At 33.3% G+C, this 27,423-nt stretch overlaps 4 protein-coding genes and 1 long non-coding RNA gene across 8 annotated transcripts; 2 read left to right on the forward strand and 3 right to left on the reverse strand.

Moving 5' to 3' along the window:
* Positions 1-1,546: 1,546 nt before the first annotated feature.
* On the reverse strand, positions 1,547-2,023 carry LOC122589853 (chaperone protein dnaJ 49-like). The gene has a single exon (XM_043762209.1). The coding sequence runs from the start codon at positions 2,021-2,023 to the stop codon at positions 1,547-1,549; it is 477 nt and encodes a 158-aa protein (XP_043618144.1).
* A 3,890-nt stretch (positions 2,024-5,913) lies between these two features.
* On the forward strand, positions 5,914-6,739 carry LOC122604728. The gene is made up of 3 exons (XR_006324537.1): positions 5,914-6,210; positions 6,283-6,376; positions 6,515-6,739. It is a non-coding gene; the product is annotated as an uncharacterized LOC122604728 (long non-coding RNA).
* A 3,161-nt stretch (positions 6,740-9,900) lies between these two features.
* On the reverse strand, positions 9,901-10,359 carry LOC122589950 (chaperone protein dnaJ 49-like). Its single transcript, XM_043762314.1, has one exon. It carries the CDS (start codon positions 10,357-10,359, stop codon positions 9,901-9,903), a length of 459 nt encoding a protein of 152 aa, XP_043618249.1.
* A 1,330-nt stretch (positions 10,360-11,689) lies between these two features.
* LOC122604689 (acylamino-acid-releasing enzyme) lies at positions 11,690-19,528 on the reverse strand. 4 transcript variants are annotated; one of them, XM_043777560.1, is made up of 19 exons: positions 19,251-19,500; positions 18,634-18,796; positions 18,212-18,521; positions 17,495-17,719; positions 17,191-17,409; positions 17,014-17,085; positions 16,665-16,800; positions 16,313-16,464; positions 16,147-16,229; positions 15,905-16,029; positions 15,731-15,809; positions 15,058-15,232; positions 14,566-14,626; positions 14,111-14,233; positions 13,835-14,032; positions 13,360-13,428; positions 12,907-12,983; positions 11,975-12,073; positions 11,690-11,894 (listed from the first exon to the last, which is right to left on the reverse strand). In XM_043777560.1, the coding sequence occupies exons 2-18, from the start codon at positions 18,782-18,784 to the stop codon at positions 12,010-12,012; spliced, it is 2,319 nt and encodes a 772-aa protein (XP_043633495.1). In that variant the 5' UTR covers positions 18,785-18,796; positions 19,251-19,500; the 3' UTR covers positions 11,690-11,894; positions 11,975-12,009. The 4 variants fall into 4 exon arrangements, with proteins under 4 accessions (XP_043633495.1, XP_043633501.1, XP_043633508.1 ...); XM_043777566.1 differs by having other exon boundaries at positions 11,690-12,073; positions 12,907-12,965; positions 19,251-19,515; XM_043777573.1 differs by lacking the exon at positions 12,907-12,983 and having other exon boundaries at positions 11,690-12,073; positions 19,251-19,516.
* Positions 19,529-25,093: 5,565 nt separating this feature from the next.
* Positions 25,094-27,301, forward strand: LOC122590048 (probable pectinesterase 8). The gene is made up of 5 exons (XM_043762415.1): positions 25,094-25,470; positions 25,600-25,771; positions 25,907-26,113; positions 26,602-26,861; positions 26,963-27,301. Exons 1-5 carry the CDS (start codon positions 25,094-25,096, stop codon positions 27,108-27,110), a joined length of 1,164 nt encoding a protein of 387 aa, XP_043618350.1. The 3' UTR covers positions 27,111-27,301.
* The last annotated feature ends 122 nt before the right edge of the window (positions 27,302-27,423 follow it).

The raw sequence follows: 27,423 nt of genomic DNA on the forward strand, positions 1-27,423 counted from the left end.
GCTTAATTGAATGGTATATTAATGTTTACGTTTGTATATATATTATTTCAATCTATCAATAAACTAAAATAGAATTGAAATATTGAAATATTCTTATAAAAATATGTAGCGTAATTATTAATCAATGTGTGTTTTTTTAATTTATTTATTCTATTAAATTATTCTTTTTTAATTATATATATATATATATATATAATTTTCTTATTAGAAAGCTAATTTTCATATAGTATTAAATTAACTATTGGCGTATAGATCAAAACATATTATAACCTTATAGTTTGATTGATCGATTTCTTATTAATTAAATTGTCTTTTTCTTTCTAAACTTTTCAACATTTTGTTACTAACGAAATACTCGTATTACTTATAATAAGTTATTAATATGAAAAACTTTAAAAATTTGAGTTTACGATCCGAAATCACAAAGTTATTTATCGTCATCCACTATGCTTACAAGTTTTGGTTTTGATATGATTGTAAAATTTAATGTAAATTCAAAACTTTAACTAAACATATACTATATTTATCTTTACTGTTTATAATAATTTAGCTTTGATCATCGGTTTACTTTAGACTCATATGTGAAGTTTAAATACGCGGGTTCGATCCTTCGGAGTGCCCAAATCATGTGGGGATTAGGATGGAAGTATTTTACCGGCATCATATCGCTCATACGGGGTGGGTCGATGGGTATCTAGTTGTGGTATCGCGGCTAGGGTTACCCCATTACCTTTTTCAGATAGCAATTATTTTTTTCCTTTTCTCCTAATATGACAGCTACTTCGTCATATTGTAACAATGGTGGGTCCACTTACAATGATGCCACTTTGGATGAAAACTATAAAAATAATGGGTGGAGATTCCCTTAACTTGATTTTAAGTCAAATTGAGAAGATCTTAGCCGTTGAATGAAAACTAATGGTCAAAATTTAAAATATCATCCTTGAATCTTGACTTTTTATCTAATTGTCAAGATTATCTTAACAAGACTTACATAAAGATTGAAGAAAGTCGTATTAACCGAAAAAACGCACTAGCACGTATCATTCATAACATAATTTTTCTTTAACATTGGAAAGTATGAAAACCTTGCGAGAAGCTAGAAAAGACATATACATAACATATAGATAATGGGAAGAAACATCACATAATCTATACTATATTATAAAAAGAATAGCCCTTTTTATTTTTGGTAATGTTGAAAATATGTAATATTTTCACTTAACACCCCTTAAAATACTTTCATATACACTATCCTCTTAACATTAATGATTAAATTACATTGTCAGTCTTTTATCATTTAAAATATGTCCATTAACCTTTTACATCAATTATATACACAACTCACCATCGCTCCACCACCAACAGTCGTCCAACCATCACACCGTCACCGTCACGACCACCGTCGCATAATGCGGGTACCGTGCTAGTAATTATTAATTAATACTCGTACCATGTACTAAAAGAAGAATTGAACCATGCATATAATAAAATTAACCAAATTAATCAGGAAAATTAAAAGTAAAAGCAGATCGATAGGTCTTGATCAGGTACTGTACTTGCTCATTCTATCAAGTTCGTCACAGAATGGAGTTGGAAAGTCCGGGAATCGTATACGATGCTTGAGCTCATCACCACAATGTTTCTGAATCGAATGTTTATACTCGCCAGTGATTTTATTCTCGATAGCGTCTCTTGCAAAAGTGCCCAAAGGATAATTGTGGTTAAACATATTCAACGAATACACGTAAAACTCAATCCCATAATCTGTGGTCTTCAGCATATGAGAATATTCATCCGATTTTTCTAATGAGTAAGAGTATAGTTGTTGGTATACGAGATAAATCGGACCTCCAAATGAAAGGATGATCAGCAAAATTGAAAGCGTAATCAACATGCATTCACATGCTTTTCGACCTTCTTCTTCTCGCTGCGAGATCTGACGATCAACGCCCAGAGGTTCCACGACTGTCCTGTCGGAAGGCAGTATCAACACAACGGTTTCACCGTCATTCTCCGCCATGATCCAGAACGAATATTAATCTTATTAGGGTTATTATTGCCATGATGCGTTGTTTGATTCTCTATCACTATAAGAAAATGAAACAATTGTGACAAAAGTTTTTAGGGAGGACAAAATGTCCTTACTAAAAGTCACTAGAAGACAATAAATCTGATATGTGTTGAACTTTTAGTTTGACCAACTTTTTTGCAAGGACGGTCCTCCCTAGAACCAGAATTTATATTTATTTTTGAATTTCTTTTTGGAGTCAAAGTCAAAAGATGTAAAAATAGATTGGACTTTTGTTGACTATACTTTTCGCGAGGACAGTCCTCGCAATAGATAAATTTAATTAAAATTAATAAAAACTGATATAAATAAATAATAGTTTCAAAAATTTAAATCCCACTCAAAATTTAAAAACTCCTGGTTTTATTTTTTTTCGTATTCTTTTGAAATTTCTATTCCTTCCATACTTGAAAATATTTCTTGAAAAACTTATTGCAAGGACATGTCCTTTCAAAAGGTTTCTTCTTTTCATTTTTAATATAATAATGTATTTATACATGTTTAAATTTTATACTTAAACAAAGTGATGTATTTTATGCAATCTATCATTAATCAAAAATAAATTAATTTACTTCTTTAAAAGAAAAATTCTCAAATGAAAGTTAACATGTGCAATTAAATAAAAAATGTATTTTAGCACTCTTAATTTAGTTAGTTAAATACTTAAATGTTTTACTAACCTGAATTATTAAATGTATTGTACAATATTTTGAACTTGGTTGGGATTTTGTATTACCTAAACTAACTAATAATTTTTTTAAAAAGTTTTATATGAGTTTATTAATTAATATGTAATGTTAAAATATATTTGATTAACATAAGTAACTAAACACAATAAAATTATATATTATCTTTAACATAAGTAACAACGCTATTTAACTTTTTAAATTAAAAAAAAACATAATTACCTTATTAATTAAACAGATAAGTTTATTACGATAAAACATTTGTATATAATTTAACATATACATTTATAAATAGTCAAGGTTTTTATCTGTTTGTTTAAACTTGTTATACGAGTGAAAAAATAAAAGGTTTAAGGCCAAATGCATGGGTTATATATATAATAGGCCCAACAGGCCCAAATACACAAGTAATATACATACTTGGCCTTTTAGGCTCGAACAAATGATTGAGAAACTTACCGTTGTTGTCCCTTTTGTTTTCTCTACCATTATCGGTGTCATCTGGTCATGACTTAAGAGCCGGGTAAATAAAAGATAAACTAGTAACACAAACTTTAGGTCATTAATGCTTAAACAATAAATCTAATGAGAATTTGTTTATAGGGTAGTGTGAGTTTAGAGACAACACTAGTTAATTAGGCAAAGTGAATTTAACGAAAATCTGAGTCGTGATTAAGTTTTTAACAGACTAGCAAGTAGTTAGAATAGTATTTGGTCGTACCATGAAATCGGAATTGTCAAACAAGTATTTTAATTTAATTATTGTTCTTAGGTACGTCTTTCAAACTATTTTCAAACTAAGCTCATCCGAGTAAAAAACACACACGACCCATTTGCAGATTTGTGTAGATGATAAACATACTTGGCCCAATAGGCCCAACTACATGAGTTTTATACATAGAAAGCTAACTAGATATGATTAGACTAATACTAGATATGAAGCTTATGAAAGCTATTGGGCCCATTTAGGCCCAATGATTAGACTAATACTAGATATGAAGCTTATGACAGCTAACAGAGAGCGAGAGAGATAATTTTATATATGTACATACATATATACACACGAGACAACAAGCAAGGTTTAAGACCCAATAAGCCCATTCAAGTGAAAGGCAAACACACACGACCCATTTGCACACTTATGTAGATGATAAACATACTTGGCCCAATAGGCCCAATTATACGAGTTAGATACGTACTTGACCTGTTAGGCCCATATAAATAATTAAGAAGCATACTGGGCTCATTTAGGCCCAATGATTAGATTAACACTAAGATTATGAATGTTATGAGAGAGCGAGAGACATAATTCTCTCTATATATACATACATATATACACATGAAACAACAAGCATGGTTTAAGGCCCAATAAGCCCATTCGCGTGAAAGACAGACACACGCGCCCTATTTGCACACTAATTTAGGTAATAAACATATTTGGCTCAATAGGTCCAATTACACGAGTTCTATACATACTTGCTCTGTTAGGCCCAAATGAATGATTGAGAAACATATTGACATTGATTAGATTAACATTAGAAATGAAACTTATGAAATATAAAAATGACACATCACATCAATCAACAAACAAGGTTTAAGGTCTGGTCTAATAGGCCTATTCGAGTGAAAGACAAACAAACACAACCCATTTGCCATATTTGTACAAATGATAAAGATATATAACCTAATTGACCCAAATACACGAATTAGATACATACATGGCCAGTTAGTTAGATACATATAAAATGAATCTACACTTTCAAGTATATATATAATTAAAAAAAACATAAACTATATAAAATTATAAATCAAGTTTATAAATAGATATCATATAGTACATATACCAAATAGATTTAGTCCAGTGTCAAACACACGAGAGATTAAAAAATAAAATAAAATAGCTAAACTATATGAATTAAATAAAGAATTTTGCTTTAGTTAAACTAAATAAAGATCGAATTATTTTTTTTAAATAACATAATTTTGGTCACATGTTTAATAATTTAACTTAGGTGATGTTTGTTTGAAATCTTAATAAAAAAATCGCGACTTAACTAAAAATACTTAATCCGTTAAATCAAAGTATTTGTCTTTTTTAACTTAACAAACAAAAAATAATTATATTGACTTAATCTACACGACATTATTTATCTATTCAGTCACTTTATCAATTCAATAATTTAATGACTAAAAAAACACAAACATGCCCTTAGAGAAATTAAAAACTATGATTAATTGATTAATTAAAGTTATGTTAAGTTTTTTTGATATGTACTAATAAGATTTAGATGTATTTCATCCATATATATATATATATATATATGTTTTAGGTAAAATAAAACAAGTATTAAAATTAAACAAATAAAACAATAGGTTTTTCTTCACTGAAGATCACCGTGCAGCATGAAAATCATTGTGTATCAATTGCTTCGTGAATCTTCGTGCATCAATTTAACTATGATCCAAGGGTCAAGATCATGTCTTATTTGTTTTATTCTAATACTTGTTTTACAATACCCAACCCCTATATATATAATACACGATTCTATATATGTTGTGTTTTTTTATTTATAATTTTTATATGTTAAAAAGATATAATTAAATAACAAATATTAATTGATTTACACTACTTTTAATAATGAAATGTTCATTTGAAAACTAATTTTTTTTGAAAATTAGAAAACTGGTCAAAACATACTGTGATCTGAATTGTTTTAATTGTGTTTTGATAAATCACAATATTTTTTTTATTGTGTAATCTAAAATACGTTGTGTTAACTTTAAATCACAGTGTGTTTTTGATAGCGTTGTAAATTAGAAAATTGTTCAAACACACTGTGATATGAACTTAACACAATGTGTTTTCGAAAAACATATTAAAAACACATTGTGTTAAATTCAGATCACAATGTGTTTGACAGTTTTTTAGTTTCACGGAAATTTTAATTTTTAAATGATTAAAACCCACTTTTAATATATTGAAATATAGTAAATGTTATAAAAATTCTAGTAAAAGTTAATGCCTTAAAAAACTCTTCACCTAAAATAAGTCCTTCCAGTTTACACCCCAAAAAAATTGAAAATCCCTCCAATTTTTTCACCTAAAATCAAAACCCCCTCCACTTTTTACCCTGAAAATCCTCACTCTTTCTTTATCTCAACTTCACTTTTCACTTCAACAAAAATAGAACCCTTTCATTCTCCTTTCTTCCTCTTCTTCTTTCTCTCAATCTCGCCGGGAAAATCTAACAGCCATCGCCCCTCCTTTACAACCGATCCTGCCACCGAGAAAAAACTTTCCAACGCCGCCTTCCTTGTTAAGCTACAACTGCCTCCGCCGCCTGCCACCGGAAAAACTTTACAACCGCCGCCGCTTGCACCGGGAAAACCTTTTGTTGCCAAGAACCGTCGCTGCCGGCAACTGGGAAAAAAACTCACCTATGCTCTTTTCTTGTAAGTTCATATATATTTTAGGTAATTTTATAATTTATTTTGTTTACTTAATGTGTTTATTTAATTTTTCAGAAATATAGTTTTTAATTAAAGTTTCAGTTAACCAAGATCTTGGTGTTATTGAGATGAAGTTTCATATTTCATTCGACATCTTCTATTTTGTAAGGTATGTAAAATCTTGAATTATTTTAGGATTTTTCAACTACATACATTATTTAAGATGTTTAATTTTATTAATTTATCTTTATTTTACGAGATTTCCAAATTGCTAATTGTTTTTTATATGGTTATGTTGTGTGTACAGTTAATTAGATGAATATATTGTTGAAGGAAGAATCATCTCGAAGGAAGCTCTTATAGTGGTACTAAAATGTATACATTTGTTTGTTTTTTGCATTTTTTTTAACGGTTAAACTACAAAAATGAAAAAATTGTTACAAAAATAGGTGGTGTAAGATTGAAAGGATGTATGTATTATATGAAAATAATGTAACTATTGTATATTGTATATTTGTATGGGTAAATATATTGGTTGTTTAATTTTAGACTAAATTTTTGTGTTTTAGTTATTGTTTGTTTGTTTATGTCGATGTTGTTTATGGTATTGTGGTGCTTTAATGATATTGTTATTGTTGTGTTTTATAATTTGGAACGGAAACATAAAGTTGATCGGAGAAATTTTTGCCGGAAAAATTCTGGTGGGAAACTGCAATTGCAGTAAAATTCAGCTAAAAATGAATTTTTTTTTTAACAAGGAGAGTCCTCGCAAAAGGTTATAGTAAGGACATCTTTTTCAAAAAAAATATATATTTATTGCGAGAATAGTCCTCGCTAGAAGAAGCGTATGTACTGTAGCGATATACCGTGTATATACATATTTATTAATTATTAATGCACATAAATCTTCATTTATACATATAAAATAAGATTTATAAAAATAAATGTATTTTATTTATAGGGAGGTCTGTCCTCGCAAAAAATTAATTTCCAATTCTTTTTTATTTTCTTTTTTGCTGGTCAATGTTCTCGCTATAAGTGGAAAAAGTTCTCGCTAAATACTTATTGCGAGAAGGCTTTCGCGACAAACTTATTGCGAGGACATGTCCTCGCTAAAGAGTTATTGCGAGGACAATTGGACATTTTGCGAGGACATCCTTCCTCCCTAAAAGCCATTTTTCTTGTAGTGATTGATGGTTTCGTCTAGGCTGTCGTTGGTTGCAAAAGTATGGTTGCATTCTATGTTGCGCTCCCCATAAATCCTGGAGTCGGATAGCCGGTATTTGAGTTCTGAGATATTCCTTGTAAGGACGGTCTTAGAGCTCAAATTTATATGGAGTTAATTTCATATATTTCCTTTTTAGTTTTCGTATTCATTAGGTTGTGATATTGGTCATACATTTTTTATTTCTCTTTTTATTTAACTAAAGTTGAAAAAAAAAGGAAAACTGGAATCAATATTTATATGGAGTTAACTTTCATATGTTTCTTCTTTAACTTTTGGATTCATTAAGTTATGATATTTGTCATACACTTTTTATCTCACAATTAGAGCATTCACAGTGGGAGGCACTCATCCTCCAAGGACTAGTTCCTGTCAGCACGACATCAGCTTAAGGACTAATCCCCCCAAAACACCCACAATGTCAGAACTAGTCTAGGACCTATCATTTATTTATTTTTAAATAACTAAAAATACATAATATATATAAAAAAAAACTTAGAAAAACCATTCAATTAATTAAAAAAAAACATACTTCATTCATAAAAACTTAAAAAAATATATAAAAAAACTTAGAAAAAAAAATTACAACACACATTAAACTAGAAAATTAAAATGAAATTGCCTGGTACATAATAATAGTTAAAACAACATATTAAACCAACTAAAAAACCTACTAAACACCGTCGGGACCTCGGATGATCGGTGTATACTCTGCCATTAGCTTCTTCTTCGCGTCCTTGATGAACCTCTTTTCCTCCTCGTCCAACTCGGTCGTCCCTATGAATGAAAGTGCCGAATACATCGTCCTTTTCGTTTCTTCCTCGCGGATCCAAGCTAGTGACTCTTTCTGGGACTCTATGACATCCTGTTTGGTGTTACAATGCCTCTCGAGTCGGGCTGCGATGTTGGATGCTGATGATGACGGAGCTGAGCTTGCATCGGAAGAGGCGGAAGTGCGGGGAGTCTTTGGTTTAGCTGGATGCGCATACGGGTCGGGCCCGAAGAGTTCATTTTCTGTGGGAACGGATGACGCGAAAACGAACCAAGGACGAGTGACACCTAGTGGTGTGCACTCATCCTCCATTGATGGACGAATGTGGGAACGAGCCCACTGTGGTTGCTCTTATCATAGGATTTATATATCTTGAGACTACTCGTCCAATAGACGGGCCTTAGCACTAGTATAGAAACAAACATGGAGATTTCAGATTGAAGTTTAAGAGAGGAATAAGTAATTAAGATTGCAATATGTGTTCACATAAAGCACACCATACACATAATACGAACATATACTTTATCATATATATAGAATAACCAATCAAACATAATACTGTAATAATTAATATATAGTTTATATAAACCAAAAGACAGGCTTACTTAAACTTTGCATTTAGAAGATTAATTATTGCAACAAAAATATGAAAATTAGAAATAATCGAATAACTACAATATCTCGAATTAAACTTTCAAATGAAAAAACTTAGTTAGATATAAATAATTACATTTATAAGTTTTTGATATGAAAGTTAGAAATGTTTTATAAGATTTTCCATATAATAATTATTACTTTACATAATTGATTGACTTCATCCATGCATGGCCTTATTCCAGACAAACAAGCAAAAGTTAATGAAAACATGCATAAAAATCACACAAACACATAAATTATTTATTATCCATGATGGATGGGGCGCATGAGGAGTTGATGGACTTAGTGGTAGGTTGTTGTTTGGAACCACTTGCGATTGAAAACGAAAGTTGTAGGAGTTGATGCCAGTGAAGATGCCGTCGTCTTTGATAGTGGAAACCCATTGACCAGAAGGAAGGTCAGTCTGAGTGTAGTAGAAAGGGACATCACAAGCAGCCTTTGTACACATCATGGTCACCTTGATAGTAGTTGATTTTGGAACCGGAACGCTATAGGAGGATTCTCGATTAAACGTTGTTGCTATAGAGCCTCCCCACTCATGCGTATAACCAACTTCAGTTGACAACTCGACCTTCCCAGACGTGATAATCGGCACTATGTCGGTTTCGAATCCTATATTTACACCAAATTTTAATTGAATGATATATTTGTTAGAAAGAAGAAAAGATTGCGGGGATCAGAAGAAATCATCATTTTCTGGAATAAAAAGATATCGATTTTGGCAGCAAGAAAAGAAATTTAGTTTCTAAATTAAAGTATAAACCTTCTCTATAAATAGAGGGTTAAACTGTGTATTGTAATAATAACAATCATTAAAAATGTAAGTATTTTATTTCCCTCTCATATCAAAGGCTGTATAAACTTATAGTCTAATGTGAATCTCATATTTTCTATATTAATTGTTAATAATATTGACTTTTTATCATTCCCATAATTTTAAGCAAGTACTATCTCATCCTTTTCTCTTAACATGACTGCAAGATAAAAGTAGTATAGCAAGAATCTCAGTAGTAGTAGTAGTAGTGTTCCGAAGGCTGTGCTAGCTCATTCGTTCAAGTTCGTCACAAAAAGGAGTTGGAAAATCCAGGAATCGTATGCGGTGCTTGAGTTCATCACCACAATGTTTCTGAATGGAATGTTTATACTCGCCAATGATTTCGATAGCGTCTCTTGCAAAACTGCCCAAAGGATAATTGTGGTTAAACATATTCAACGAATACACGTAAAACTCGATCCCATAATCTGTGGTCTTCAGCGTATCCCGATATTTATCTGATTTTTCCAACGAGTAAGAGTATTGCTGTTGGTGTGCGACATATAGACCTCCAAATAAAAGGGTGAACATCACAATTGAAAGCGTAATCGGCATGCATTGACATGCTTTTCCACCTTCTTCTTCTAGCTGTGTGATCGGACGGTCAAGGCTGAGAGGTTCGACAACGACTGTCTTGTTGGAAGGGGGTATCAACACAACGGTTTCACCATCATTCTCCGCCATATATATATGATCGAGAACGAAAAATTAATATTAAGTTTTTTTGTTCAAAAAGTGTGAAACGAATTTTTGATGCCATGATTCTCTAGATATATAATAAGGTGAAAAGTGAGTTGATCTCAAAGCAAACTAATCCTAATCCACTTCAAACTCCCCGCGTAATATAATGCGTGTGGCGATTGTAAAATTACTTTTTGTCGGTGACATTTGACGATTTTTTATGGCGGTTCGAGCCTATGGTTTGATAACGTAATTTGTTACATTATGCTTGATTGGGAAAAAGAAAATTCAAATGAAAACATTATTTTATCCTTTTATGCGCATTTTAACTTATGAAATACTTGATTTGTATGTCATAAGACCTCAAAATGGTTGGGAAAAAAAAAAAAAAAAACCTTGTTTTAATTACAGTTAATACTCAAACAAAAAATCCATCATCGAAAGCTGAGCCAACAACTTTTACTTCAAGATGTTTAGGACGTGGTCCATAAAAGTTTTGAGGGCATAATAGCAACTATTATAACTGAAAAAACAAAAAATTAGCCAAATTAGTTACTCCCTTTCGTCCAACAGAACAAGAGCTTCAATTCAAAATGTGACACAAGCTATCCATATTATATTGTTTCTTCATTCCACGCATCCCAAATCAGAGTATATTATCCTTTTAGATCAAAGATTATTTAAAGTTAAAAGATCGAACTTTACCTATAAATTTGAATGTTTTGTGAGAGGTGAAATAAATATATTTAATTAAATAAAGGACCTACAATGAAACACAGGTCTTGATTTTTTCTTCTATTTCAAAACACCCAACTTCATAGGTAAAGTTGATCCTTGACTTTAGAGGATCTTTCTTTGGAAAAACGAGTAGATCAAAGAAATAACATCCAAATATTACAGGAGCCAAAGAAGCCAAGACCGGCAGACAACAACCCATTACGATTACGGTTTGGAAACAATAGCATTGAAGATACCCAGCCGGTCAAACAATTCTCTTGGATGTTATTATGGAAATAATTGTTCCTAACTTTCCAAATAAACCACCACTAAATGAACAATATGGCTTGATATCTTTGACGAGTTCCTAGACGAATCTTGAGATTATCACACCAATTAATCACATCTTCAAGAGGAGCATCAGGAATGTTCAACCTCATCCAGGACCGCAACAAGTCCCTACTACTCATGATTAAATGGCATTTCTGAAGAATATGATCTATTGTTTTCATAAGACATGTAACTTGATGGGACTGGGGCACTGGGCTATTTCCTTTCAAATTCTAATTATTCCATATTTTTCATTTATAAATTTAAACCAACCTGGATAAAGATATTGTATTGAACTACACGAAGCAAAGTATATAGTAATTAACAAGAAAACATATAACAAGAAACTACATGTGTGTGTTTTGGTTAGATTGACATACAACAGTTATCCTATTAAACATTGCTACATACACTACTCCTTGTCTATGGAGGCCACCGAACTTTTGTTAAAGTGTTGCTTCAGCAAGTGTAATTCTGAATAATTAAAGGTACTGTTGTACAGAATAGATTAATAAACCAACAGATTTGGAATTGGCCTCATTTACACCAGACATTTGGAAAAACAACTTACATATATAGATTGATTCTCTAGTCCAAACTGATGTATTACTTACAATACTTCTTGAACCAAATTCCTATGTTAACAAAGCTTTCAAAATCTGATTGTGGTCTGCAATGCAAAAACATGAATTCAGCAGGACTCTAGTGTTTTGTAATATGGAGCAAAACCATTGATGGTTTGTAATATGATTAATGATTTCATTGAAAAGGATGGATGAAATTACATTCAAATCCTAAACTAAAAGATAAAAATTTGCATTTATAGAAACAAGAGGTTATAACAAATGTATATCTCATGAACAAAATAACATGTTATATGAAGTAAAATTTAAAACAGGAGTTTGCAAATTTCCACATACATTTTTAATTCATATATGTATATAGAAGGGAGGGAGTATATCCACGGACATCTCTAAGAAAATCATGTTATTCTCATTCTGTCTCATGAGAAAAAGTTGATAGTTGACTTATGAGGCCATGGCAAGACTAGAGCAAATAACTGAGATTTTTTTTAGAATAGCGTGTTAGTTGGTTAGTGGTTCGAATCCTAGCAATGAAATCTAAGCGGGCACTATGCTAGAAGTTGGAATCCAAAGGCACCCCTGGAGACCAAGGGTGCGATAACAGGGCCCGCACGCGTCTGAAGAGGTAAATTCCCGAAACCATGGGGAATTGAGATTCAATCCCTGGTGTCCAAGCCAACATCCCCTCCCCTAGAACCCCCAAAGAGGGCCCCAGGTGGCCACTTAAATCTAAGACCAAGTGGTTAAATAACTGAGATTTAGCAACCAAGAATGTGTCCGTAAGCATTAGGTTGACTTTTTTAAAGTGAAAGCAGACTTCTTAAGGAACGTACTATATCTAAGATGGGTCATTTTACTATGTAATGACAGATGAAGGCTTGTTAATACACACCATAAAGAGTTTATATGAAATACTTACCTATTAATGGGATGTATATCTTCAAGAAAAATGATCACTTTCACCGGAACTTCGTTTTCCTTCAATGCTCGTGCAAACTTTACATGTCACATAAATGTTACACACTAGTTCCAGGCATACAACAAGATGACAATACAAAAGAATAATAAAAAAGGAACATAACAAAAAATGTTAGGATTTCTCCCATTTGTGTTATATGAATAATTTTTCTTTCTACAAGAGACTCGAGGTTCACTTTTTTCTGTTTCTCATCTTCATTTTGTCAGTCAATTATCTATTTATTTTCCCATCTCCATGGAACCACAACATGAAATAAACTAAATGCAGATGCACATGTACTCCTATTTAAAAAGACATTACCATCTACAAAATATCATAATCTGCTCATTTTAAAAACCAGAAGAAAAATAATTAAATGAATCTGCAGATACTATGCAAAGCAATAATACTCACTTGCAATCCGTTTGTAATCGGGACACGGAGATCTTTAGCACTTAAAAGGAATAGAGTAGGAGTTTTCACCTGGAAATATTGAATAATTAGTAAAAAGCTAAATGCACATCAAAATAATTATAAACATACAAAACTAATGATAAACTGGTAGTCATGTAGACTCTTTTATACCAGTGGTTATTCTCATGGGCATAACAATGGATTGCATAGACGGAATAGCTTGCATTCACAATAAAAAAGAAATCTGGAAGCATTCTATGTAGCCACTATTACTACCTAATGATTCACATCAGATATCAACTTTAAATGTAAAGATCATTGGATGTTTGTCAACATATAAGTGTTGTCCAAGTCAAAATTTTGTATACACTAAGAGTCTCACTAAAGAATCGTAAGACAAACTAAAGTGGGTCGTCGTTAAAGATTTAAAATTGTTGGTCAACTTTATATGTAAAAAGGACTGGCAAAAGCAAACCTTTTGAACATGTGAAATTGGAGACTTTTCATGAAATAATGAGAGGAGTTCTGGTGAAGGGGCTTCTGTATAGTTAGAAATCCCCTCATTTCCGAATGCCTCCACAAAGCACCAATCTGGTATATCTGATGTACCAGCCATTAAACCAAGATTACAAACAGGGTTCCTCGCAACAGCAGCAGTAAATTTATCTGGCGCCTGCAGAACTTATACCTCAAAAAAATAATCATAGGTGGATATGCAAAATACAAGTAGAAGAACCAAGTTATACAATACCTGACCGATCAAGTGACAAGCTAAAAAACCACCATGTGACAAACCCACCACCGTTATTTTCGATGGGTCTGCAAGCCCCATGTTAATGACATGATCTATAGCTGTAAGGACGTCGTTTACATCCTTCATACAAAAAAAATAAAAATAAGAAAGAGAATGGAAGTCCATTTCTTCAAAGTGAAGACAAAAGATATATTATCATCAATCACTGAAAATTGTTCGCCAATGGTCAATAAATGTACAATGTGAAAAACTGTAATTCGAAGATTTGGAATTTAGGTGCATTCTGCTTAAAATATGTGTGATAAAGTTTTGGGCCATCCAAATTTCTGGAAAAATAAACAACTCAACTACTTTTTCTTTATAAGTTGATGTTAAATAACTCACTGAAGTAATCCCAGTGGGTGGGCAAAACACGACAAAAGCACAGGTAGAAAAATGTAAAGGAGAAGCACCTGTGATCCGACTTTTCCCGGAAGTGATTGTAGTGCTTCCTCGCCAAATCCAAGTGAGCCTCTGCAATGACCTTGCTAGTAAGGAATTGCTTCCAACAAAAATGAAAGAAATTAAGAAATTAACACACTAATAAAATACATTGTAGATATATTTTGTGTTAAAGCGCAGACTCTCCCTCTCCTCAACAAAACAGCAGATATATTGGCTTTTAAAGTCAAAGGCATTGGAACTACAAGGTTGATAAAGATTACAAAAAGTTCCAAGAAACAAATGCCGATAAAGCGCATTTAGAACATGTAGGATAAATAAGAAAAGAGTAATGTCAATTTTGTGAGAAACTACACTAAACTTTCCACTTGAGAGGCATCAAGTTGACCTTAGAGGTCAAAGCAAACTACTTTTATTGGATGAATCTTGTTCTATCAGATCCAGAAAGCAGTCTCCTATGATAACTTATAGATTATCGAAACATTTGAAATCAGAAGACTTGCCTATAGTTCACAATTAACAAGCTAAAGCCAATTGAAGCAAGAAAAGCTGAGGACTTTGAGAAGCTCGTTAGTGAAACATCTTGTGGGCCTCCATGAAGGATTACAACCAGTGGGTCACAAACATCTTGCTTCGTCTTTGAAGATACAAATATTGCTTCAAAAGGTTTGCAGGCACCTAAAATGAATAAAGTTACAAGCTTACTAAAACTGCTACAAATCAAACAAGAGCATACGAGATACAGAACACCAAGTGGATTCCAAAAATATCTAGCAACCGACTAAAATAATGTTTTGAGTATGCTTTTGTATTTTCAAAAGAATGTTAACAATTTATTTTTACTTCGAAAAATAAATAAAAAATAGCATAAAAAGGTTTGGCAAGCGTTCAGTGCGGGTGAGTGGGACAAAACTTATGTTCATTTTGTGGGCATGGTTATCAAGTAATGGGGCCAACAGTTAGACCCTTGTTGCTCCTTACACCGTATAACCAGGATCCGCATAGTGAATTACGTAAATTGTGGAAGCTTATAATCACATTTATCTTTTTGATAAAGGAAAATTGCATCTAAGGGTAACTTTAATGGATTTCAAACATGGAAACCTTGGGTAAACAAACTCCAGTCTTAGATGCACTTGTACTTGATAATTTTAGGAATTACTCGAATTCGGATACCTTTCGTGTGGTTCTCAGGGTCACTCTTGACAGGTATCTTCAATATATCATATTGGAGAGCAGACAGTAAAAGGTTCTCCTGTTAAAATCATATCAAGGGCATTGCTCAAAATATAAACAGAAATGAATTAATCCGAGTGTTTCCAAAAGAACTTCAAACAGCTATATACATACTTCCTCTTGACATTTGGATATAGGGCGTGAGACATCTAGCCAACGCCAAACAACATCTTCGGATTCTTCCTTGGTTAGGGTAGTACCATATTTGATTTGAGGGATGTTTATAGGGCTGCTACATACTTCAACAAGGAACAGTAAACCATATATCTGTTTAGTAAAATTTGTAAGGAATTATGAGTCATTATTTAGTGTAGCAAATTCAAAGGAATGGTACAAACGACTTAATAATTTACTACCAGCAAGGATGTTGTTGCCAACAAGTGTAAGTAAACTCCACGAATGATTTGAATCACTAGGAGTGATTCTTGAAACTTTCCCACTACAAATAGGGTGAAATGCTAGTTAGAAAAGCTATGGTGCAACCGGCACATCTTTAGGAAGAGTGTGATTATACGTATATACCTTAGCACATTTATTGATATAATTACTTCAGTGCTGCCCCAAATGGAAGATAATATCATTGTAGATCCATCTGAAAGCCAGGGCATGGTAAGCATGTCAAAACCGTAGATCCCGGGGAAGCAACCATCCTCGGGACACATCACAACAGGAACCTACACAAATTGAGTAAAATATTTGACTCTTTGTCATAAGTAAAATAAAGGAATCTAAATAACCCGAATCAAGGCCTTGCCATCAATCTATATGTTATCATGATGAACAGTTTGAAAGAATTTTGATCCTACCAACAGGCATAAATAGCAAATCAAGGGCTTGAAATCGTTAAACTAGACAGATGCGTGTATCAACTGACCACATTAACAATCTTGGCAGGACTTGGTTGCCCTTCACTTTTCCATTCAGTTCTATGAAGAGAATTTGTAGCGTTATGTGCCCCAGAGTCTACAGCACTTTTGGCAGATAAAAATACAAGAAACTTCCCATCTGGCCTGAAAACCAAAGACATAGAGGTATTGATAATCATGTGTCGACAGCCAAAAGCACTACCAAAACTACTCATTCTTGTAAGTCTAGTGTTTGTTTAGCACTTGTACAAGAATGATGACTTGCTTGCGACAAATAGAAAAGTACAAGATTTATATATATATACATATATTTTTGAGAAAAGAGCTTTACATCAAATGAACGATGTGCACACTCACGTGAATCGTGGGAAGAAACCACTACTTATGCCCTGACTCATATTTATCAATGATGCATCTTCCGCATTCTCTCTGAAAAACAGCAGACAGATGCTAACGCCTCGCAATACATTTAAACAAGTACAGGAAAAATATAGTATTTGAAGATGAGGCTTCTTCATATCAGTGAATAACCACCTTGTCTCAAGTTCACTAGTTGCCGATCCAAACAATGGAGCCCTTACAGCATACAAGGCACAAGGTCTATTTGTACAATATTTCATCCCAAGCTTCCTATAGTCTGATGGCCACCCAACGAAGACCAGATATTGATGTACCCCTTTTGTTGTTGGAGCCCATACCACTTGTCCAACACTCATAGATTTCTCGATTCCATCTACAGCACGAACATTTCCACTGCAATAACGAAGCAAACATGGAAAAGGATAATAGAACTTTTATTTGAAGAGTTCAAATAATGAAAATTTCTGGTGGATGTAACCTTCTGATATTAATGACAAACAAAGCAGGCTGCCTTTTCCCAGAATAGGATTCACCCCAGTCCTCTTCCCAATCCCCTTGACCTTTCCAGCTACTAAAATCCTTATCCGTGGAACTTCCGTCTTTTTTATAACCCATATCATTAAATGTTGTTCTGGATAGAGTTGGCTTTTCTGCAACATATGCAATGTGCGTTTCATCAGAGCTCCATGAAATTCCCTCAAACCTGATCCATCAGAAGATATAACTTAATACTCCTTTCAAAATGAACACAAATTTTGACTAGTTACATACTTCTATGCAAGTATTTGACATTAGCCAGCTCTCAAAAACACTCCTCTATAATGACAAAATAAAACTATTTTATGGGTCAAAACTAGTACAATAAATATTATGTATTCAACACCAATGCACAAAGAAGTCATCTTGGAGCATGATTCTTTATTGGATTCATCTCTGCCAGGTATATCCAGAGTAATCTTTTTTTTTTATCAAAATAGAATGGTGTATTTTTGTCTAGCTTACAATATCGCGTTTTACGATATTCATCACTTAATTTGCCTTAGAGACCCTTTTTTCGTTATTCAGATTCTTATCTATCGAGATGATATAGGCAATGCAATAATCGTTGTGTGAGCTACTTATCTTCAAAACAGGTATCTAAACACCTGACTTAAGAAGTTTTTAACATTTGAAGATTCCTGATGGGAATACTTACCATCCATCTGCATACACACAACCATGCATAGATTGGGGAATATGAATTTCCTTCTCTAACTGCAATGACCCCCAAATTTCAAACTTAGTAGGTGAATCATCATCCGGATTTCGTACTACGAGAAGTTTTGAGCCCGATGGTGACGGAGCCATCAGAGATGCACCCGTAACTTCAACTGGAAATGGTGCCCATGAAACATCTAGACCACCACCAGAATCTTCAGAGATAACACTTGACAACATAAGCTTCTTTTTCTTATTGGCTAAAAGATTTGGCTGGCTAAGTGAAAACATAGTATGACACCCCTGCCCTGCATTATAATTGTATCTTTCTTAACATATCCAAACATACACAAAATCCCGAAAAACACATAGCACGTCAATAAGATATAAAAACAGAATTAGAGTGAGTGTATATAATACCATTGGAAGACTTAAAGGTCCATGCTTTGTCAATGGTAGACATGCTTGTGAATTCTTTATATAATTTAGATAGAGAAGCATATTGTTCCTCGACGAAGGCATCTAGACCAGCTCCAACTTCCTTCTCGGGGAAAACATTACAGCCATCCATTCGTTAGCAGACCTGGAGGCATTGACTAGAAACTCAATCCGGTATACTAAACAAAAACAATTTGAAGTTCAACGAACTCACATTCAAAGGCAACTACTTTATGTCACCTAGTAAAAGTATTTTAATTCACATTTATGAAACATATAAATATACCGAACAAAGACCCAATTCGCCATAAACAACACAAAATCAAAGTCTTGGGTTCAAGCCTGGGCACCCCAATAGCCACATTATGGATAGGCAGGCAGTCATTTCAAGGCCGGTTTCTGCCACAAATATACTAAACAGAGAAAATGGGGATTCTACTAATCTGCCTATATATAAAAGTATTCCCAATAATAATCATATCAAAAAAAAAGAAAATCACACCCTTCAAATTTAGTACACAATACAAACACTTTGCAGTGATAGAGGCTTAAAGTTCAAACTAATTAAGGTATGAGTCTCAAAATTCTGAATTACTTACTTTAATGACTAAAGTGGAATGTAAGATGATGAAAAGCAAATAACAAGTTGAATTCTGCTCCAAAGTTGAAGCTGATCACTTCCACAAAGGTATGGACCGTATGGTATATAGTATAAAAATATATATGGGTTTTGTGGATTGTGATAGGCTGCAGTTTAAATGAGTTGTGTGTAAATAAAATATTCACAAAAAATCGAAAAAAAATGATACAAACTTGTCAATACATGAAAGAATAATTGGAAGGAATAATTGAGCTCAGAGCTCGTTCCTTTAAAATATTTATAAATTTTCCTGAATATTTTAACTGAGTTTTGAAAAACATGTGTGTGCGATAGACTGCAGTTTTCTTAGGTTGTCGTTATTTTCCTGAAAATTTTGAACTTTCTACTCATTTAGTCATACACATCTTTTTCAAAACTCAGTTAAACTAAACTAGTGTTTTTTAAGGGTGGAGGAGGGTTTCCCCACTCCCTCCCCTCCCCGAATTTTCTTCTCCTCCCCTCCATTTTTGTTAGGAGCACCTCGCCACCCATCTCCTCTCCTCCCCAACATTTTCTATTTGATTTCATTTCTATTTATTTTTAAAACTAAAACATTTTATTTAATAAATTAAAACTAATACAATATTAAATAAAACAACAAAATAAAACACCAAACTACAATATTAAACGAGACGACAACACAATACATAAATAAACTAGCGATCGATGCCTGGGATAAATGTGCGATGAATATGGTCAATGAGATCCATCCGAAGATCTTCGTGAACGCTTGAGTCCTGTATCTCTCCCCATCGATCATCTGATGGCTGTGGTGCCGGTTCTTACGGATGGGGGTTTCTTCCATTTGTCGTGTCGGTTCTCTAAGTATTTTCTATTTTTTTTATGATACCAAAAGCTCGCTCCACATCCTTCCTTGCAGCCTCCTGTGCCTTAGCATATCGAATCCTTTTCTCACTGGTTGGATGAGGAATCGTTTTCACAAACATCGCATATTTTGGGTAGATCCCATCCACGAGATAATACGGGTACTTATATTCGGTTCCATTTACAGTGAAAGGAACCAACGGTGTTGTGCCGTCTTCAAAGCCATTGAACAAAGGAGATTGGTTCAACACATTAATGATTGTTGTTTGATAAAGTATATATGTATATATGATATATGTTTGTGTGTGATTTGTGTAAGTATGAAAGGAAATAAAAAAAAAAAAGAGTTTGCTGTGTGAATGAAAATGAAGAAAAAAAAAGAGAAATAGATATAGAAGAAGAAGAAAAGACCATTGGTGAGTGGGCCCCTCCTCTTTTTTTTTAAGCATGTAACGGTCGATTTTATAGGCAAGAGAACCGGCACAGTGGTGCCCAAACTCCTCCCCTCCCCACCGGTACTGGGGGGTCGGCGCGGTGTGTCATCCGATACCGGCCCGGTACTGGTCCCCTCCCCTCACGACTCCGTCCACCCTAATAAATTATATTTTAAGTTAAATAAGTTCTGTAAACTATATAATATATTTTAAATACGGAAAAAAAAAACAATGAGATATAGACTCGATACATGTCAAAATTTTGCATGTTAACCATTATCATCAAACGTATTTGTATATTTCTTATTTAAAGCTATTTTTAACTTTCTTCCACCTAAACATTAGGAACCATACTCCTCAGACCTTACTATAAAATCCAACCTCCAATGAGCATTAAAATTTAAATATTTAATGTGATTTTGACCCTCCTAACCATCAATTTCACTCACAATCCAATGAGAGTCCTTTTGAAACTATCAAGTCGCCAACTCCACTTTCGATTTCCTTTGGCATTTTTGATTCCAATGGTTATGATTACAACAACAATTAATCTCTAGTTCACTAATGATTCTGAGTCAGTGGATAAGTTTTCTCATGATTTGTTACTCAAAATTAATGAGCCCAATAATATTTCCTATGTTAGACAATGGTTTCACGACGGAAAAATTCGTTGATGTGATGGATTTGTCATTTTTACTACACTTGAATCCAGAGAGCTCTTTTTATCTAGTGAGTCTCTTAAACACACGTTTTTTAGTGTTAAAGCTCCCTCTGTTAATTTTGCCTGGACAAACGTATGGTGTGGGTTGAGACAGGTATTCCTAAAGGTGCATCGTTTGAAATTAATTTCCAGGTTGTATTGGGCTCATGGGGGAAACACATTTTCATGACCTCTCAATGAGGTGAAGTGTGTTCAATGGGAAAGGTTTGTGTTATCACGCAATCAACTAGTTTTATCTATGAAGAGTTGAATGTCGTTTTGGATGATAAGACTTACGACATATGGATTAGAGGGTTCATTGTTTGGGAACCCGATATTCTGAATCTATCTTCCCCAGCCACAGGTTTGGACAATGGTGTTGATTTGGAGGACTCACTTAATGGTAACTATGAAAGTGATGACAGATCAGCTATAAGTGCTTCTTTTGATTTGGATCTTTGTAATGATCATTTTGATGGTGATTTTGGTAATGGTGTTATTGAAGATAATGTGGATGTTATCCCCTCGAATAAGGTTTCTTTTGAAGCTAATTAGAACTCTAGTATCCGAGAAGTTGTAGAAGAGTTATCCTCTCTTTGAAGAAGTGGTGCTATGGAATAACGACCAGCTCATCGTAATAATGGTTTGGATGATCATAATGTTTTTATGCTCAACATGTTATTACATTAAGATAAGTGCCGGGTTAGGCTTATTAAAGCTGATGCAAATGAGAATTTAAAGGGTGCAAATGAGGCATCACCACAGCAAGATCAATCTATCAATGAAGTCCCTAACAACAGATTACAGAAACAGTTGTCTTCGTGCGTAGTCTCCATCTACGCCTCGGGCTACTGATCTAAAACTTGCTGAAGATTATTGTTTTGCGTGGCTTGATTATGTTGGTTCTCTAATTTCTGATGAGTTAGATCATGAAAACCGTTGGAGCTATAAAGACCCCTCTGTTGATGTTCAAAGGTTGATATCTTGCGCAACTACATAAGTGGAAAGATTATTTTCCTAGTGATTCTAAGATTTGGAGATATTATGGTAGCATCAAGGAATCTGTTCTCCTTCACGGTGCTTTAAAAAGACGAACAAAGGATGTCGGTTAGATCTCTTTTCATTTGTGGTATGATGCAACGAGTGTCCGGCTTTGTTCATGGGAAGTCATTCTTTTTGCGTTATCTTGGGATCTCTCTTGTTTTGTATCATTATAATTATTCACTTCCTTATTTTCTTTTGTTCGTTGGATCGTGTCTTGTACTTAGTAGCTTCTTACAAACTATTTTTTTAATAAAATTTAAATGTTGTTCTAAAAAAAAGCTATTTTAAAACACATATAATATCTTAATTTGATTTAACTGAATGTGGACATTTTAACCAATCATTACGTTTTTTGGTAATCATAAGTCTTTTCAAATCATCATTTTTATTTCATATTGTGGGGGGTGGTGGAGGGATATTGATGTATGAAAGATTAGACGGTTAATAGTTAAAGGTATTTGTTCAAATGAAACCTTAGTTTTTCTTGAATCCTAAGGGTTTATTCTTAGCCCTTGGATCAATCTCATCAATGGTTGAGATTAACATTTACCTCCTAAATAAAATAAAAACACGAAGGGGTATTATTGTAAGTTTGTTAAATAATACAAAATTCCTCTTTTCCCATTCCTTTATTCCTGATGGACACACACACACACAAGAACACATAGATACACACTAACACACACGCTTTCCCTCTTTCCCCTCCACAGACGACGACAACCACCACCACCACCACCACCACCGTGTCTGCCATCATTTTTGCGCTCCCTCTCTTTGTCGATCTCCATTTCAAACCACTAGCAACAACAACAAATGGATGATGTTTTAGATATCACTAGAGTGATATTTTATGTAGTTTGTGTTTTTTATATAAAAAAATAGACAAACAAACCATTTTTATCCATGATTTGTAGTTTTTTTCTATCATTTTTGTTTTTTCATATGATAAGAAGTTGTATCTTTGGTTGTTATTGATTAAAATTTTTAAATTGAGGTTTGCCCACTAAGGGTTTGATGAAATGTCTAAACCAAAGTGTATGTACTCAATCAAATTTGATTATATATACGTATTTACTGATCATACAGCTAATCATACTTGATTTTACATAGATCTATTATTGAATTTGTTTAATTTTATTAGTATTTAATTGACTTTGTTGTTTGGTACAATATTGCTTACAAAGTGTTTGATAAAATGTCTAAACCGAAGTTTCTTATATATAATTTAGAACCAAATCACATTTGATTGAGTATTGCATACAAGGTGTTTGATGGAATGTCGAAAACAGAGTTTGATAATAAATTTGATCACTATATATTTGTGAAGTGTTAATAGTTAATTCAACTTCCTAATTCTGAATGTAGTATTTGTTGTAAACAATGTATACGTAAAATCATATATTTGTGTAGTATTTGTTAAGGAAGCCATTTAGTTTAACTCAATGTGTATATTTTTTTGACAATGTATGCGTAAAATCATATATGATTTTGTATAAGTTTTGCACACTGTATGCATAAAATCAAAATTAATTTTAAATAGGTTTATTTGTATGGAACTCATTTGTCTTGTCTCAAGTTTATGCGTAAAATCATATATAGTTTTGAATAAATTTTTCATAGTATATGTTTAAAATCAATTTTGATTTTGAATAAGTTTACTTGTACGGAAGCATATACAAAATCATATATGATTTTGAATATGTTTAATGATACCGAACTCACTTTTTTTTGTCTAGATGTATGAATAAAATCATATATGATTTTGTATAGGGTTTTATAACCATCTTTTAGTCTACTAGACATAAGATAAAACTCTACCAAACAATATTAATTATCTTTGTTGATTTATAACCATCTTTTAATTTAAATTAGATTATGGGTATGTTTTACAATGAATTTTTGAGGGTTCTTAGAAGTTTAAAGACATAAAATTTTAAATATAAGTCTTACTTTGATGTGTTATTTAGAAAATAAGGGTTTTTTTTAAACAACAGAATTACTATATTAAAAAAGCGAGCTAGCAAGGCGCTAGACGCTAAATAGACAATTACAAAATTTTAATTTATTTTTAGATGATATGTTTATTAATTAATGAATAAAAACCAAGTTACATCTGAATAATGGGTAAGCGAATAATAAGTTGCGCCATTATCCCTTTTTGAATCGAAAAACCTATTCTACTGAATACAGATCCTTGGTTCCTCGGGCTTTGTGAGTCTTTGTGGACCACCTTCTGCACCTGCTCTAAAAAACAAACAGACTGGGTTAGAGATGTTTTATGGGATGTGCTTAGGCGTGCCAGAATCTCAGCCAAAAAAGAAGCCCATATTATTTTTCTGACTGGTCATGCGGGAGATATACGTACCATGCGTCCTGCGGACGTCCATGCGTTTGGCTGGTCGTGCACGCATGCGTCGACCTCACTGGGGTGTCCCCATTGGTGGGGCTACGGGACAGTGGCTTGGGCCAGACAGTTTTGAGGGCGGAAGCTAGGAAGGTTGTTAAGCACGAGGCAACATGTTTAGAGAATCAACACGTGTTTATTTCGTTTGCCTTCGACATATTAAAAAATTAAACAACACAATATACTTTATATTGTTCCCGAAACATTAACTGTGAAGGTTACACAAGAAGTGGAAATAAGTTTTTATATAATTAAAGGAAGTGTTGGTGGGTTGTAATCAGCATAGGGACAGGGTATTTTGCAAGACATGTCATCAAATCCTTGTACTTCAAGTGGTTTAGTTTTAAAACCCTTCTATCATTCACCCTTTTGATTGAAAACTCAAGATCAAAATGATGAGTTATCGATACACAGATATATTATCCCTTCTTGTTGCTGTTTTAGCCACCACACATTTTCTATCATCGAATCTGGAGTATGTTAACAACTTCATTAAGGAGTTTAAGGATATCACATTATTTCCAATATCGATTATTACGAGTATAAAGTTAGATGGTCATCACCACCACCATCATGGCGAAAAGGCCAAGAAATTCGACATATGTGATGATTTTCCGCGTGATTCTGTGCCTGCTGATACCAATAGCACGACGACTTTTTGCGTTGATCGTAATGGATGTTGTAATTTTACGACTGTCCAATCAGCAATTGACGCAGTTATCACGAACAACCCTAAAAGAACTCTCGTATGGATTAATAACGGCATTTACTTGTAAGCTGTTGTCTTTTTTAGCATTTTAGTACATTACACAAAAAGAGATCCTTTTTACAAAATGGCAAGTGAATAAACATATTATCATGATATTATATTTATTGACTTACTCGTTATGTCGAATTTAAGTGAAAAGGTAGTAATCCCTAGGACGAAACCAAATATAACGTTTCAAGGGCAAGGATATACTTCGACAGCAATTGTTTGGAACGATACGGCTAACTCATCGCATGGCACATTCTACAGTGCCTCCGTGCAAGTATTTTCTACAAATTTCGTAGCTAAAAACATTAGTTTCATGGTATGTATGCAAGACTATAACAACACATTCAAATATTGTAGTAACAAGGTACCTTGTGAAAAATAACATTGGGTACGCTTGTTATATTAGTAACAAGATTTTTTTTAATGGTCAAATTTGTTTGATCAATGGTAGAATGTGGCTCCGATACCTAAGCCAGGAGACGTCGGAGCGCAAGCAGTAGCCATTAGAGTAGGAGGAGATCAAGCTTCATTTTGGGGGTGTGGATTTTTTGGAGCACAAGATACACTTCATGATGATAGAGGTCGACATTACTTCAAGGATTGTTATATCCAAGGTTCAATTGACTTCATTTTCGGCAATGCAAAATCGCTATATGAGGTACGGCCAAAAAAGAAACAAAACTAGATAGAAAGTTTTGATTAAAAGACACTCATATGTATGGTTTTGCATGGTAGAGTAAAATATGTAACCGTACTTCAAATATAAGTTATTTTATATTGTGCAAAACATTAGCCTTAAAAGGGTTGATTTAATTGACAATGGAGATTATATATTAACAATCGTTACTTATACGCCTATCAACATATATTTTATATTCAATTTATTTTCTAAATATATTTATAACAGTTAGAAATTTTGTTACTTTAAAACCTTCTTAAGTAAATATCTTGAGGTAGTCAAGTAAATGGTTAAAAAACGGCCACGGGAATTAGACTATGTACGCCTATCAATAAGTCTCAATCGATCGACACTTAACATATATTGGTACATATTTATATTGTAATTATATGTAAATGCATATAGTAGTTTTATCTAGTAGCCAAGGCCATTAGAGTCGTTTAATATAATTGGGTAGATTTGTGTAGGATTGTCAGTTGATCTCAATGGCACCACCGGTACCGGTAGGACAAAAGAGCATAAACGGAGCAGTAACAGCACACGGAAGAGCATCTGCGGAAGAAGACAGTGGGTTTGCGTTTGTGAGATGTAGTCTCGGTGGTACGGGAAGGATATGGTTAGGGAGAGCATGGAGGCCTTTCTCTAAAGTTATTTTCGCTTACACGTATATGACTGACATAGTTGCGCCTGAAGGTTGGAATGACTTTAATGACCCCACACGAGATCAGTAAGTATATTATTATCGCATTTGGATACGTTTTCGGTATTTACTATATAGTAAAAAAAAAATTGATGAAGGTCTGTTTTGATCGATCGATATAATGACAGGAGTATATTCTATGGAGAGTATATGTGCACGGGTGATGGAGCAAATTCATCAATGAGAGTTCCCTATGCCCAAAAGCTCAATGACACTCAAGCCTCTCTTTTTCTCAATGCTTCTTTTATTAATGGTGACCAATGGTTGCAAACATAAATCGTATCAATTATTTGCCCCACTAAAGATGTTATTTCATTCAACATAGTATTACGTTTTAATTTGTATGTTTGAAATACTACATTTCTTATTTCTTTTAAACCACAAATTTCAAAAGAAGCCCAACTATGGCACTAGCTAGAAACTTAAGGGAGACAAAACTATACAACCATATATACTATACAAACTAGAAATCAAAATTATACTATTTAATTTAAGGAATGTTATTCATTTTAACCGATGCATAATCCAATGAAAAATCGTAGCTTTGATGTCACAACAAACCCTTTGAGTCGAGAGTGGTTTCCATTAT

The sequence above is a fragment of the Erigeron canadensis genome, chromosome 1 (genome assembly GCF_010389155.1).
Source record: "Erigeron canadensis isolate Cc75 chromosome 1, C_canadensis_v1, whole genome shotgun sequence".
Lineage (NCBI taxonomy): Eukaryota > Viridiplantae > Streptophyta > Magnoliopsida > Asterales > Asteraceae > Erigeron > Erigeron canadensis.

Excerpts from the sequence above, each read along its gene's own strand:
- LOC122604689 (XM_043777560.1), bottom strand. The coding sequence starts at position 18,784 with ATGGATGGCTGTAATGTTTTCCCCGAGAAGGAAGTTGGAGCTGGTCTA. Across the intron at positions 15,810-15,904 it reads TATCCAAATGTCAAGAGGAA|GAGAACCTTTTACTGTCTGC; the intron begins GTATGTATATAG and ends TGATTTTAACAG. Across the intron at positions 12,074-12,906 it reads GATATACATCCCATTAATAG|ACCACAATCAGATTTTGAAA; the intron begins GTAAGTATTTCA and ends TTTGCATTGCAG.
- LOC122589853 (XM_043762209.1), bottom strand. The coding sequence starts at position 2,023 with ATGGCGGAGAATGACGGTGAAACCGTTGTGTTGATACTGCCTTCCGAC.
- LOC122590048 (XM_043762415.1), top strand. The coding sequence starts at position 25,094 with ATGAGTTATCGATACACAGATATATTATCCCTTCTTGTTGCTGTTTTA. Across the intron at positions 25,471-25,599 it reads ATTAATAACGGCATTTACTT|TGAAAAGGTAGTAATCCCTA; the intron begins GTAAGCTGTTGT and ends GTCGAATTTAAG. Across the intron at positions 25,772-25,906 it reads CTAAAAACATTAGTTTCATG|AATGTGGCTCCGATACCTAA; the intron begins GTATGTATGCAA and ends GATCAATGGTAG.
- LOC122589950 (XM_043762314.1), bottom strand. The coding sequence starts at position 10,359 with ATGGCGGAGAATGATGGTGAAACCGTTGTGTTGATACCCCCTTCCAAC.